The sequence below is a fragment of the Centruroides sculpturatus genome, unplaced genomic scaffold (genome assembly GCF_000671375.1).
Source record: "Centruroides sculpturatus isolate CEXI.00-Female unplaced genomic scaffold, Cexi_2.0 scaffold1406, whole genome shotgun sequence".
Lineage (NCBI taxonomy): Eukaryota > Metazoa > Arthropoda > Arachnida > Scorpiones > Buthidae > Centruroides > Centruroides sculpturatus.
The window spans coordinates 26713-40394 of NW_019392609.1; the positions used below are offsets into that span (position 1 = coordinate 26713).

At 31.6% G+C, this 13682-nt stretch overlaps 1 protein-coding gene and 1 long non-coding RNA gene across 4 annotated transcripts; both read left to right on the forward strand.

The window, feature by feature from the left end:
• Positions 1-192: 192 nt before the first annotated feature.
• On the forward strand, positions 193-11617 carry LOC111617668 (endoplasmic reticulum aminopeptidase 2-like). Of its 3 annotated transcripts, none has more exons than XM_023358950.1 (21): positions 193-301; positions 806-1549; positions 2461-2613; positions 3392-3494; positions 3729-3858; positions 4008-4156; positions 5083-5190; positions 5389-5517; positions 5811-5876; positions 7051-7113; positions 7209-7372; positions 7735-7826; positions 7912-8042; positions 8121-8176; positions 8826-8988; positions 9076-9158; positions 9786-9887; positions 10232-10363; positions 10467-10601; positions 10826-10907; positions 11295-11617. In XM_023358950.1, exons 2-21 carry the CDS (start codon positions 828-830, stop codon positions 11490-11492), a joined length of 2961 nt encoding a protein of 986 aa, XP_023214718.1. In that variant the 5' UTR covers positions 193-301; positions 806-827; the 3' UTR covers positions 11493-11617. The 3 variants fall into 3 exon arrangements, with proteins under 3 accessions (XP_023214718.1, XP_023214720.1, XP_023214719.1); XM_023358952.1 differs by having other exon boundaries at positions 10838-10907; XM_023358951.1 differs by having other exon boundaries at positions 274-409.
• An 800-nt stretch (positions 11618-12417) lies between these two features.
• LOC111617663 lies at positions 12418-12832 on the forward strand. Its single transcript, XR_002755459.1, has 2 exons — positions 12418-12624; positions 12762-12832. It is a non-coding gene; the product is annotated as an uncharacterized LOC111617663 (long non-coding RNA).
• Positions 12833-13682: the final 850 nt, after the last annotated feature.

Below are 13682 nucleotides of genomic sequence, written 5' to 3' on the forward strand. Positions count from 1 at the left end.
GATTTGTTTTAAGGAGTGAACAAAATTACGAGAGTTTTAGTATTATAAAACAAAAAGTTCTCGCTTATAGACTACATCTATTAATATTTATGCTTTATCTCTTAATATCTTAGTAATATTTTTATTAGTTTAAATACGTAAAAAATTAAACATTTCAACACAGACATTCAAAATAATTTAAATTTCGAAAAATTCAGATTAGAATTTTAACTTTTGAATATTCGAATTGCGTTAATTTTGTACGTTTTAAGTTCTAAACGACGGTTTTCGTTATTTTGAAATAACTGAATTCTCGTTAACGGTAATTTTGATTTGTTTATTTTAAATATATAAATATATATATTCCTTAGACGATAAGATTACAATAATTACAATTGTAATACAGAAGAAAACTATTTTTTACTATACGGTAAGTGCTCATTGTTAATGAAAACGTATTAAAAATTTATGATGATTCAATTTTTGGGGGCTCAGGGCTTAAGCCCTATTAGTTCCTATGTAGATCCGTTCCTGCAGATAAAGATTTTTTTCAAATACAGTACTTCGTGTGTAATGACAAGCTTGGCAGGGGTGGCTCAGACGTCAGTTTTTCGGGCCTCGAACCAAGGCCTTGCATTCACGGGGGCCCGAACTGCTGCTGCTACATAAAAATTGATTAATACTTAAAATTTACATAGAACCTTTGAAGCGCTTATAGGTTACTGGCATTACACTCGTATAATTGTTATAATATTAAAGAATAATTCAAAACAGGTAATTTTTATACATTGCTATGTGCATTAACTGAAGAAAATTTGTTAATTAGGTTGTTTGTAAAGAGAAGGAATATGAGCACGAACGAAGACAATACTCAAGTAGATGCTGTTACTAATAACGAAGTACAGTCCGACTTAAATCCTAACGAATTGAATTTAGAAAAAGAATTAGAAGAAAGTGAAAAAACGAAAAAGGTAGAAAACGAGGAGACGAAACACGAGATAGGAGCATCTCCGAAAACCAAGAAAAGAAAGAAAAAGAATATCCATAACGTCGAAACGAGGGACTTTATAAACAGGAATTTGGTGTATATATACACTTCTTTCTTCTTTTCGTTTATTATACTATTAAGTATTCTATTGGTCTCGGGAGTACTCGATTTATTTTATGATTCCACTGAAGTATTTCAAGATTGCAAACGTTTACCCACCTCAGTTGCTCCCGAAAATTACGCTTTGGAAATGAAAGTTGATCTGGATGAGACTATTTTGGGTTTCAGTGGCACAGTCAATATCAGTATCTTGTGCATAGAAGCGACCGATGTGGTGGTTCTTAATTCCAACCGTTTAAAAATACACGATAAAAGCATTTCGTTGAAGGATAAAGATTCGAATACTTTCATCGAAATTCGAAGTGTTTACGAAAGAGACCAGTTTCTTAGTCTAGAACTCGGCAAGAAATTGAAGGTTGGAGGAAAATATCAAATTTATATCAAGTACGAAGGCATGTTAAGTAAAAGAGGACTAGGATTTTTTGCAGTTCCGTTACAAAGATCCGATGGTAATGTTCAGTTGTAAGTATTCTACGACTTTTCCATTTTCTAAATTAAAACGTATAGAGTTTAAATATATTTAAACGACGAAATAATTAGTTATCATTAGACCTAATTGCATTATTACACAGAAGTTAGTTAATCCCAGATAATTCGGAATTATCCGATAATACTCCGGTATGAAACTATTGAATACTAATACAGTCGCCCTCTTATAACACTGTTGATTATTCCGTTCTATACGAATTCCATGTTGTACGAGTCACTTAGATTTTACAAATACGTATGCCGGGCTGTGAACGGCTCACGTATTTGTAAAATCTAAGTGACTCGTACAACATGGAATTCATATAAAACGGAATTATCAACAGTGTTATAGGGGAGGTCGACTGTAGTTGGTAGTGGGTTCGCACCTCGTCAACGGGCTGGCCACATGGAATTTTCTGGGTTTTCTTTACGTCAGTAACACCTAAATAGTGGGCAGTTTCCTGTAGAAAGTCCTTCCGGGAGGCATCACCATCCGACACATGCTCATGTGTCACATTGTCTTATACGTACAAACAAACAATAGGCTGGCATTCCAGTATTCCGCGAATTGAAATGTATTTAGACAGATGGCACGATAAAGACTCTGGGAGGAAATACAATATATGCACATATTGTAAATTTTGATTTTGTGCAATGCGTTTATCAACTCTTTTTAAGTGTCTTCAATCAATAAGACACTGAAAAACACAGTAAAGTCGTGTACTGTAGGCCTGTCTTCTTCAGACTGATGAAAAACTCATAAATAGATCAGAATTGTATAACAGCGTGTACTGAGTACAAAATGTACAGTAGTGCCTATAATATTCGGATCGCACATAAATATCGAATTTTAGAAAATACAGTCCAGCATTTTGTTTATTTTATTAAATATTATATGATTATAGTATTGCTTCTACTATATTCGAACCGGATGCTGCGAGAACCGCTTTTCCGTGCTTCGATGAACCGGAATTCAAAGCTACTTTTGACATCACGCTAGTGAGAAAAAAGGACTTGATGTCTCTGTCGAATATGCCCAAGTTGAAGACAGAGCCCAGGTAAGTAAAGTGTTTAAATATGCGATTAAAAATAATTTTTAGTATATATTGATATAGGCCTGTGTGAATATCAGACATGTTATAGAAACTTTTATTTTTTTAAGAAGTTTATGGGCTTTTATATTATTTTAAGATATTCCCCCACCATTTCTTGAAAGAGAATACTGAAGAAAATAACGAAGGGTGCTTAATTTTTGCGTATGTCCTCGCATTTTTAGAGGCATCAGGCATGCAGAAATATATACTTGACATTCAGTTTTGGTTCAGTACCAACTAGGACTCTTTAATATCGAATATTATGTGATACGAGCTTAACATTATACATGTGTATGTCCTTGTGTCAAACTGTATTGCTTACGCAATGAGCCATCACGCTATACTCTAATCATTTTCATCTCTGATGCTTCAATCTTGAGTTATTGTTCCGCATTTACACTGTTTCCATTATTGATAGAAGCCGTATCGAATGACGGCACAGCAGCGCATTCAGAAAATTTTGCACCCTTTCATGGAAGGAATGCAAACAGCCATTTTTCGGCAAGATAATGTTTGGTCGCGTTATTCAGAAATATCTGTTACATTGGCACACTTCTTTGGTCAATTCCAGTTTCCAGATTTCTCACCCACCGAGCATTTGTGGGACCACATATTACCATGATCACTACGTTTGCACTAATCACGTTTCATTCTTAGTGAATAACTTTTTTGTCAATGAACGTATGAAGTGAAGTAATATTTTACTTCATTTAATTATATAAATAATTAATTTTTTTAATAGAAGTAGTAATTGGGAGGCCGATATCTTCGTGAAATCCATGAAAATGTCAACATACTTGGTAGCATTTTTTGTTGGAGATGCAATCGGAAAATCTCAAGGAAATGTAAGAGAATAAATTCTTATTTTTATAAGTCAAATTAAAAACATTTATCTAGATTTAGTCTTTAATAAAAATCGTATTAGGCTGGTAAAATTCTGACATAAACCCGGCACAGTGTTTACTGTTTTAATTACGTTTCAATTGTTGGGAGTTCAATTTTTTGAAAGTTTGATGTGGATAGTAATTAAATTATATATAAAACAAACTGTTACTTTCTTAAGGCAGTTTTCTTTCTAGATAACTGTTTGGGAAGTTCGAAATAAATCAGCTTTGGGTAACAATCACGAGTATGTCCTGGCCATATCCAAGGAAATTCTATGGAATCTACAGAATAAACTAGGAGTAAAATATCAGTCACCTAAGATTGGTAAGAAAAACAACTAATAAAAAAATATTATGGAAATGATTAATTAACACGGAAAAAAAGACCTTCGTGGTTTCTATATAGAATTGTCCATTCGATACTTTTATAAGAAATGAATAATTTCTCTTTTCTGAATATACGGACTTTTACAGATATTCTAAGTATGCCCGAAATAATATATTCCGGTATGGAAAACTGGGGACTAATTTCAATTAAAGATTATTACTTTCTTACTCCATTGTCGAAGGACCAGAAATCAGAAGATATCTACTCTGTCGTGGTGCACGAATTGGCTCACGAGGTAACATTTCTGATTAAAATATACCATTAAAAATTATATTTTTAAATATAATAAACAGTAGCGATTATTGGAAATAAAATAATATTAATCAATATAAAATACTGTAAATTATATTTTCAAAGCATTGGAAAATCTTATCGGCAACGAAGTGATTCGAACTCAGATTTGTTATTTATTTTAATTGCTGAAGATGGTCATGATGAAGATAAAGATGAAGATCTTAGTCTTCTTAGTAAAGGATTGCACTCGATGGTTTACTTTTATTGAGCTTTCCATACTTCACCAGAGCCATGTTTAGTAATTTTCGGATTATTGAGAATTCTTCAAATTCTTAAATTCTTTGAATTATTTTAAAGTTTTTAAATATAATTGTAAATATTTAAAGAAAGCTATAACGATGTAACAGCAAATTTGACTTGCAGTGGCTTTTAAGCAAGCTTCTCATGGTCTAAGGTAGTCATATAATGGTGCAAATTTATGAATTGCCCCAATAGATCTTTCCAAATGTGTTGTAAGATTTTCTTTGTCCATGATACAAAAAATAATTTTTCTCACTTTTCTCAGTATTTTTTCTTCTGGCATTTTGTAAAATCTTAAATCATAATGATACAATTATTATAGGGAGGGGTAAATTATATACAATTTAATTATATGATGTAATACACACACTGTATGCAAAAATTATTTTACAGGGTACTTCACACTTTAGGGGTGCCGCAAGATATGGTGCTGAGCAGCACCATAACATTTCTTACGTGAATTACTAAAAGTACAAGAAATGATACTAATTTACACTAATAAAAAAAAATTAGAGGTGCCATAAACAGTTTCAAGTTGGGAAGAGTGTTGAAAAAAACAATATCTAAATCACTTTTTAATATTTTGGAATATTTGATATACATTCCTACGTTGATTTCTCTTTGCAGTGGTTCGGAAATTTAGTAACTATGAAATGGTGGGACGATGTCTGGCTAAACGAAGGTACTTCATATTACTTAGAACTCTTGTTAAGGCGAGAATCTTTTCCCGATCAGGTAAGATTCCGAAATGATGAGTTAGATAATAAAAATTCTCAATTTGAATTTACTTTCACGCCTATATATGACTTGAATAGCAAGAGTCAAAAAATTATAGAGTATGCAATAATAAACAGTTATATAAAAATCGCAATTATTTGTCCAGAAATTCTTATTTGAATATTCAAATTTTAAGAAAATTATGAATAATTTCAGGAAGTCGACGAACTTATTAAAATTGGAGAAGAAAATCGTCCCATAGATTGTTCTTCTAGCTTAATTTTAACCATGTTGCCACCTAATTGCGACTTAATGAAACATTTTACAAGATATATTTACACAAAGGTGTTTATATTTTTATTACTTCCATCGAAATTTAAAGGTTCTCGAATTTTCATTCAGAAATTCCTTCATTCAGAAATCCATTATACAATGATTTATATAGCATTTGTGGGACCACATATTACCATGATCACTACGTTTGCACTAATCACGTTTCATTCTTAGTGAATAACTTTTTTGTCAATGAACGTATGAAGTGAAGTAATATTTTACTTCATTTAATTATATAAATAATTAATTTTTTTAATAGAAGTAGTAATTGGGAGGCCGATATCTTCGTGAAATCCTTGAAAATNGGTACAATTGTTATCAGAATGCTTCATCAAATTCTTGGAGATGAAGATTTCTGGTTTGGAATGAAAGCAAGTATTTTTATCATTTAACTATATAACCAAATATTTTTCGGGGGGTGGTTCGTCCGTATATGTCCCTCACTACCCGGCCGCCCCATTGTGGGCCTGGTCGAACCCATATGGACTTGCTAAAAGAGGTCATCTTAGTGCCCACAGGGCGGAAACAGTTTAAAAAAAACTATATTTAAATAAAATAATATGCTGTAATTAGAGTAAATATAAAGAAGCTGATTGAAGAAAAGGATGATTGAAAAAGACAGATGATAAACCGAAATCGTATAATACATTACGTGACAGATGATTTCTCTGGCGAACCACTTTGGGCATGAGTGCCACAGGTATCACCACAGGTCTAGGTTGTGTAGGCCTAAAGTAGCCATTGGATTACACTATAACGTTAAGTATACAAGTACAGTATATTTACCAAACACGTTACGTTCACTTACTCTCGGAAATACAGCGGGAGCCTAGCTAAAAACATGTTTACATGTTGCTTCAACATTTCTGAATGCCTTCTAATGGAACATACGTATATAAGCAATTACAGTATTGACAAGTAAGGTCATGTAACCTCCGAAATCTGGTCGATAATCACTTCTTGCCGTGTCTCTTCGAGATGCCATATAGACTGGGTAAAGATGTTCCATAAGATTAAAAATAGATCCTTACAGCCCTTCCTTACAATAACGCTCTCTTATGCAGAATGCTGCTCTAAAAATTCAGCTGGCATGGCTCTCGTTTAAACGAACTGCTCCTTCATCCGATGCTCTGTAAAGTAAACTCGATTGTATTACAGAAGCATTTTTATTAATAATCATTATTGCCAACAATGACGCTACATGTAAAGGCATGTAACCAGGAGCGAATCTACATAGGGACTAATAGGGTTTAAGCCCTGGGTCCCCAAGTGTCAAGAGCCCACAAAAATTTGAATTATCATCATAAATTTTTAATACATTTTCATTAAGAATGAACACTTATCGTATCGTAAAAAATAGTTAATATTAATAAAATAATAATAATGATAATTTATAGTATTGTTTGTATTAACAAAAAAATGGGGGTTCCATTGAACTCCAATAAACCCTAGACCCCGAAAAACCTGCATGTAAGCTATATACTACTATAAAAGAAACAGAAATTTCGTTCACAAATTACCGAAAATACTATTTTTATCTTTCAGTTATATTTAGAAAAATATTCTTTCGGTTCAGCAAACGAACTTGATTTTTGGAATTCTTTTACGGTAAATTTTTATCGATGTTTTTCTTTATAAATTTTACAGTTGAATTAATTGTAAACAAAATAAATAATTTATAAATTACTTTTTATGGATTCCAGTCTGAAACATTACGCAAAGATAAAATAAACATAGCAGAAGTAATGTCGACGTGGACCCATAATGGCGGCACACCTATCGTTACAGTCAAAAGAAATTACTTCCTTCGAAACGCATTCCTAAGACAAGAATCTTGTAGAAGTAAATTCAGCGATTTATACCAAGAGTAATTTACTTTTATTAACATTTATACAGTTATATAATCAACCCTAAACTAAATAAGTCCTTCACATTCCACTCTGAATACGACTCTGTTTCTTCATATAGCTTTCATGTAATGAAGATTAATAATGAAATTATTATAAAATAATTTAAGATAAATTAAATTTGCAGTTAGAATTCGAATTGCCAATTAAATAGTTAAATTAATTTCATAAAATTAAAATTTCCACAATAAAACAAAGCTTTTAAAGCAACATGCGTAAGACTTAGGCTTGAAAGAGTAATGTAAATTTCTTGGATGTTAATGGGTTATGTAATTAATTTAAAAATGTAAAAAATAATTTGATATATAAATTTATTTTTCAGCGATATTTGGTATATTCCAATTACTTATAAAAGTATTTCAAGTAAAAATAAGAAGAATTCAACAGTAGACTTCTGGCTTAAAAATAGAGAAAGTAAATTATTCGGTTAATAAATATCGTTTATTTGAATAAAAATATAAAGTTACTAATTAATGTAAACCTTTATTAAATTCCTTAGAATTGATATATAATATGCCCAGAATGAACGAATGGATTCTTGTTAATGGACAGAGTTTAGGAGATTACATTGTAAACTACGATTCAGTAAATATGAAACTGTTAACAAAACAACTTCTGGATAATAATAGTGTTTGTATTGTGATGAAAACTATTGATTTTTGATAATTTTAATATAATTATTTACAATTTTAACAAGGCTTTCTTCAGGTATTTACTGTGGAAGAAAGGCACAAAATCTTCATGGATTTAACATATCTTGAGAGGTTAGAAATTGTAATTTTAATATTTTAAATTAGTGTAAAAAAATAAGTTTTTTAGTGACTAAAAACATTTATATACAAAGACATTTATTACAGTAGACCCCCCCTATAACACTGTTGATAATTCCGTGTTATATGAATTCCATGTTGTACGAGTCACTTAGATTTTACAAATACGTGTGCCGGACTGTGAACGGCTCACGTATTTGTAAATCTAAATGACTCGTACAATATGGAATTCATATAACACGGAATTATCAACAGTGTTATAAGTGGGTCTACTGTATAGCTTCATGGGGCCCAGTTAAATTTGAATTAGGGGGCCCTATGTACTGTACAGTGTCGACTTCAGACATTTTTCTTCGACGGAAGGTTCTTGGGTAAATATTTTCTTAAAAACGATTGGTTTGGGGCCCCTGTTGGTGAGTGCCATAGTAATTGCCCTTTTTGCCATAGGATAACGCACCAATGAAGCCAGTTTTATATTCTCGGTAAGCGAGGAGTTACGAAGCCTTTCTTAAATGAGTGAAATTTAAATAATAAATATTCAATAGTATGAAACCCTATTTCAGTAGGGTTCTAAAATTTCTAAAAGTTTTGACTTCTGCAAACAGGTTTGATGTTCTAAAAGCCTTAATAATTCTTTCCTCAGTTCAGGCATTAGAAATATAAAATCTCTACTCGATTTGTACATGTATCTTCCTAAAGAGAGCTCCAAGGAAATTGTATATTTTGCCATTAAATCACCTCACATAGCGAGCATCGAATATCTTACAAATTTAATGGAAGGAGATCATTCGGAACACGACTGGAATGTATGATTTTATTATGTATCTAAACAGTTTCGTATGATTTTATTATAGAAAACTAATTTATAAAATGAAATTTTTCTGTTTTTATAGGAATTTGTCATGTATTTGATGAAACCAATTTTCAGAAGAGAACGTTTGAAATTCAAAAGAAATGTTGCCAATTGCAAACCGGGGTAGGAATTTTTTAAAAAAATTCTTTGATTCATTAAATCTTAATTTGTAAATTTAAAGGTAAACTATTTTCTTAATCCATTGAATATATTGCATAGATGCGTATTGAATATACATCATAGAGAAATTATAGTTTCTATTTAAATTATTGTGGATTACTGTTTTCAATGTGGTAATTTTGACACCCACGTATTAAAATATGGTGAAGAATCATATGCATTTAACGTGGTGTGGAAGTATGATAATAAAAAAAAATGAAGGATAAATCTATTCATTGCATTAAATAATGTAACTTAAAATCTTGACAAAAACTGCAAAATATAAAGTACACTGCCAACAATTGCTTAGAGGATTGATGCAACATGATACACCTAACAAAATTAATATGTTTATTCGATATATATTTTACGCTGATTGAAATATTCCTCCTTAAAATATAGGATAACAGGCTATTAAAATTCGAATCGAAATCTAGAAAATCTCGAGTTTTGTACAAATTTTATAAATTTAAATAAGAAAAACCTTCTTGGATAAATAAAAAAAATATGCTTAATTTCTCATAATTAAAACAGGTATAAATAATTTTATATTTTGGAAAAAGAACTAAAATGAATATTTTTCTCTTTTAGTTCCGTATGTTCGTACAACTTCGAAGCTCTTTGCTCCATTGGAAAAGGATTTTGCATTCGGGAAGCGATTCTAAATTATAAAATGTCGGATGATTTCGTAAAGTATGAATTTAGGAATAAATAAATATCTAATAAATAATTCTGGTTTATAAATTAATTTGCAATTATAATAAATACAACTAATCCGATAGTTATTTCAAACACGAAACGAACAGCATAATTCTTTATCGGATTAAATGGTTAAATGAGTGTTGCCAATCTGAAAACCAATAAGGACAGACTTTTCTCACTAAATTTCTCCCTAAATTTCCCTCATTCTGCTGAAATTTAGGGGGGAACCTCTAGGTTGGCATCACTAGGCTGAATAATTACTAAGCAATTTGTCAGAAACCAAGCCTCCAGTCAGCCATATCTTGATAAATAATTACTTTTTGTATAAATTATAGAGATACGCTTCGTTCGACCCTTCTGTGTTTCAATATTTCTACAAGAAAAACGGAAAATTTCCATTCAGAAATAAGAATAATGAACAATGTGGATGTATTGAGATGTAGCAACGACAATAGCGAAATTCAAAGGTATTGTTTTTAAAACGAAGTCATTTTAGAATATTTTAAAGAGTCCATAAATCTGTATATAAAGTATATAAATTAACTTAAAAAAGGATGTATATTTTTACAGCATACTAAAAAATCTCTTGGAGGAGGAAAACGCAAACGAATTTTTGGATAATATCAAAAATATTTTGCGTAACAGAAAAAATTGGAAAGAATTTATATCTTTCTTAGATAATTATTTTGAAGAATTTAGTAAAAAGTAAGTTAATAAAGTAAAACCTGTCTAAAACGGAGCGCTAGAGAATTTTCTGTTTTTGATAACCTTCCGTTTTATACAGGTTAAGTCCAGATTTACAATTTATAATAGCATTATATATAAAAGAATTATTCCATTTAGAGCTTTATTTTCCGTTTAGTAGACGTTCCGTTTTAGACAGGTTATAGTGTATTTAATTTTTATATTATTTTATTAATTTCTTTTAGTTTTAATTACAGTGAAGCAATATTTCATTTATTAGTAAAGAGCATATATGAAATTCCTAAAAATCCAATTAAGTATTTAGAGGTAAGAACAATGAAAATTCAAAGAATATATATATACATTTTTAACGTTAATATAATCTAATATAACCACAATATTCATTACGAATATATATAAACAGTGTAATTTTAAAATATGTCAATGTTTTCCCTCGTTTATACTGGTCGATTCCATTGCGGTTAGCCATCTTGTAATGGGTGTTTATTCAGTACAGGAGGGCTGACCCGCAATGGGGTATATCAGTGAGAATGAAGGATGAGAACCCTCTTTTTAAATTATTTAAGTATTGTAGTATTTTAATTAAAAAAGTGTAAGGAAAGCGTTGTTCTTATGGCATTTTTTAATTTTTTTTTCCATTTCTATGTTCTTACTTTCATGTTTTTGATAATATTTTATGTACTTTATCGATAGATTCGGAAGGTTTTATCGAATCGTGTGAACACATTACCAAAAATGAAAGCGGAAAATATTCGTTTACTAATTGAATTTCTGAAAGACGATTCAAAGATGAAAAAGCAAATAAGAAACGTAAGAAAATGGTTGATTTCTAAGCCTTGGACTAAAGATTTCCGAGTCGATTATAGATTCGTTGGTGATAACGAAGATTAGAGTATGCATAAGATTAAATAAACAAAACATGTAACGTTTTTACTCACAGTTTATCTTAAATATTTCTGCTGTATCTATTTTTAATATAAATTCAATAAATTTTATGAATGTAAAGTCTCTTGAAGTGTTTTAATGGGGAAATTTCTTGGTGTAGTCTATTTTTAAATCATACCGAAGCGTGTTCTATCTTCTTTCGTTCGTTGTCTCTAAGCCCATTATGAATTCGGCCAGGCCCACATGGGGCGGCCGGCGGTGAGGGACGGTGCCCGACATATTCGAACGGTCCATTCCCCGGTTTTTCGACCCGTCCGGATTCAAACATGGGTACACCAGAGTAGTAGGCTGCCACCTTGACCGCTCGACCAACCGGCCTCCTTCGAAATACATTAGAAATGAAAAAAAAATTTAGCAAATACATAATAAGTCTGCATAAAACACGAATTTCAGCAGCACCTCCACTTTTAACTTGTTTTAAGTCCTACCCCTGTCGAAGCCCACCAGTGGCCAAGCGGTCTTCGTACCCTGAACACTGAAAGTTCGCGCCTCTCTCGGACGGGCTGGCCACGTGGAGGTTTCCAGGTTTTCTCCACGTCTTTAACGCCTAAATAGGACCAGTATCCCCTAAAAAGACCTCCCGAAAAGCATCGATTTTAAATAAAAAATGCTAAATAACTGGATGTTAGTGAAGAACCTTCTTTTAAAAGGATCTGGACTTCAAATACTAACCGGATCCTCAAAAATATTTATGAAGTTTGATGACCTGTATATGTTGGACCCTTCCCTCGTTACACAGTCGTTCCCGTTGTGGGGCTGAATACTCCCATGATGGATATGAAAAGAAAGGGATCATCTTAATGCCAGAAGGCAGATAATTATGTACAAAATTATAAATGCTCTAAACAAACAGCTTTGAGAAAACTGGTCTCGAGGATATTTAGGAAATTCGAATTATTCGAATTTAAATTTTATTTCGAAGAATCGTTTCAGCGTAAATAGGCGCTTTTCTTATTTACTCTTTACGTTCGAAGGATGAATTATACATATTTCCCTGCCAAACCGACCAGTTCCCTCTATCTTCAACGAAGGTACCAAATTAAGCAGCACGAGGAGCATTTGGAGAGGATAAGAAACGGTTGATTAACATTAATTATATTTAACTATTAAATATTTTAATTATAACAAATTCTAAATTTCGTATAATATAATTTTGGTTTAGTTTTTTATCTTGCCAGAGGGATTTTATAATTAAATTTCGCGTTTTCTTTGCAGCAAAGTCTGTAGTGGATAACAAGCCACCTGCCACTTTCTGGCACACGCGTTTAAATTTGAAAAAACTGCAGGTAATTATAGTAATTACTTTAACACGATTAAAAACTAATAGTAGAAAATTTTCCTATGGATAAATGATTAATTATTATTTTCATGTTGATGTCTAATTATAATCAGTCAAATATTTTCGACTCTCGGGACCTTCGCAGATCCTAGGCAAAATAATATTTACGGGCCCCTTTAAAAATTTTGTAATAGATTCGGCAGAAATATTATTCAAAGAATCGTAATCTAATTTCTATGCTAACTCGGATTCCATATTTAGTATCGATAGAACAGATAATTTATCTTCTTTTATCGAATTTCTCAAATAATTTTTAACTCTTTTCGATGTAGAGAAACATCTTCCACCGCTAACATTACTTATTGGCATCGTAAGACATATTCTTAGAAGAATTTGCATATTAGAAAAGGTTAATATTATATTATTATGTATACTAATATTATAAAGAGGTAATGTTTGTATGTAAGTTTCGTTGCAGCAGGTAATCTCCGAAACTACTCATCCGATTTCAAAAATTCTTTCACCAATATTTAAAATGGAACCTCAGGGTGGACATAGGCTATACAGTAGAACCTCGCAAACTCGGCCTAATGTGGACCGAAGGATGGCCGAGTTTGTGAAAATGCCGGGTTATCGGGAATGGGGTTAAAAAAATAAGTACGAGTGTTTCCTCAGAAAATACTGTACTGTACTTGTATGTATTGTTTACTTGAGAATACAACAGAGAATAAACTGCACAAATACCCTTAAACAAAGGAAAAGTACGTCCTTTATGAAGGCATAGAGCCTTTACTACATGAAAATGAAAATTAATGAATACACTGTGTACAGTAATTTACCTGATAAGACAGACCTCA

Coding starts and splice junctions, on each gene's coding strand:
- LOC111617668 (XM_023358950.1), top strand. CDS start 828: ATGAGCACGAACGAAGACAATACTCAAGTAGATGCTGTTACTAATAAC. Junction 4,157..5,082: donor TGCACGAATTGGCTCACGAG/GTAACATTTCTG, acceptor TTCTCTTTGCAG/TGGTTCGGAAATTTAGTAAC. Junction 5,191..5,388: donor GAGAATCTTTTCCCGATCAG/GTAAGATTCCGA, acceptor GAATAATTTCAG/GAAGTCGACGAACTTATTAA.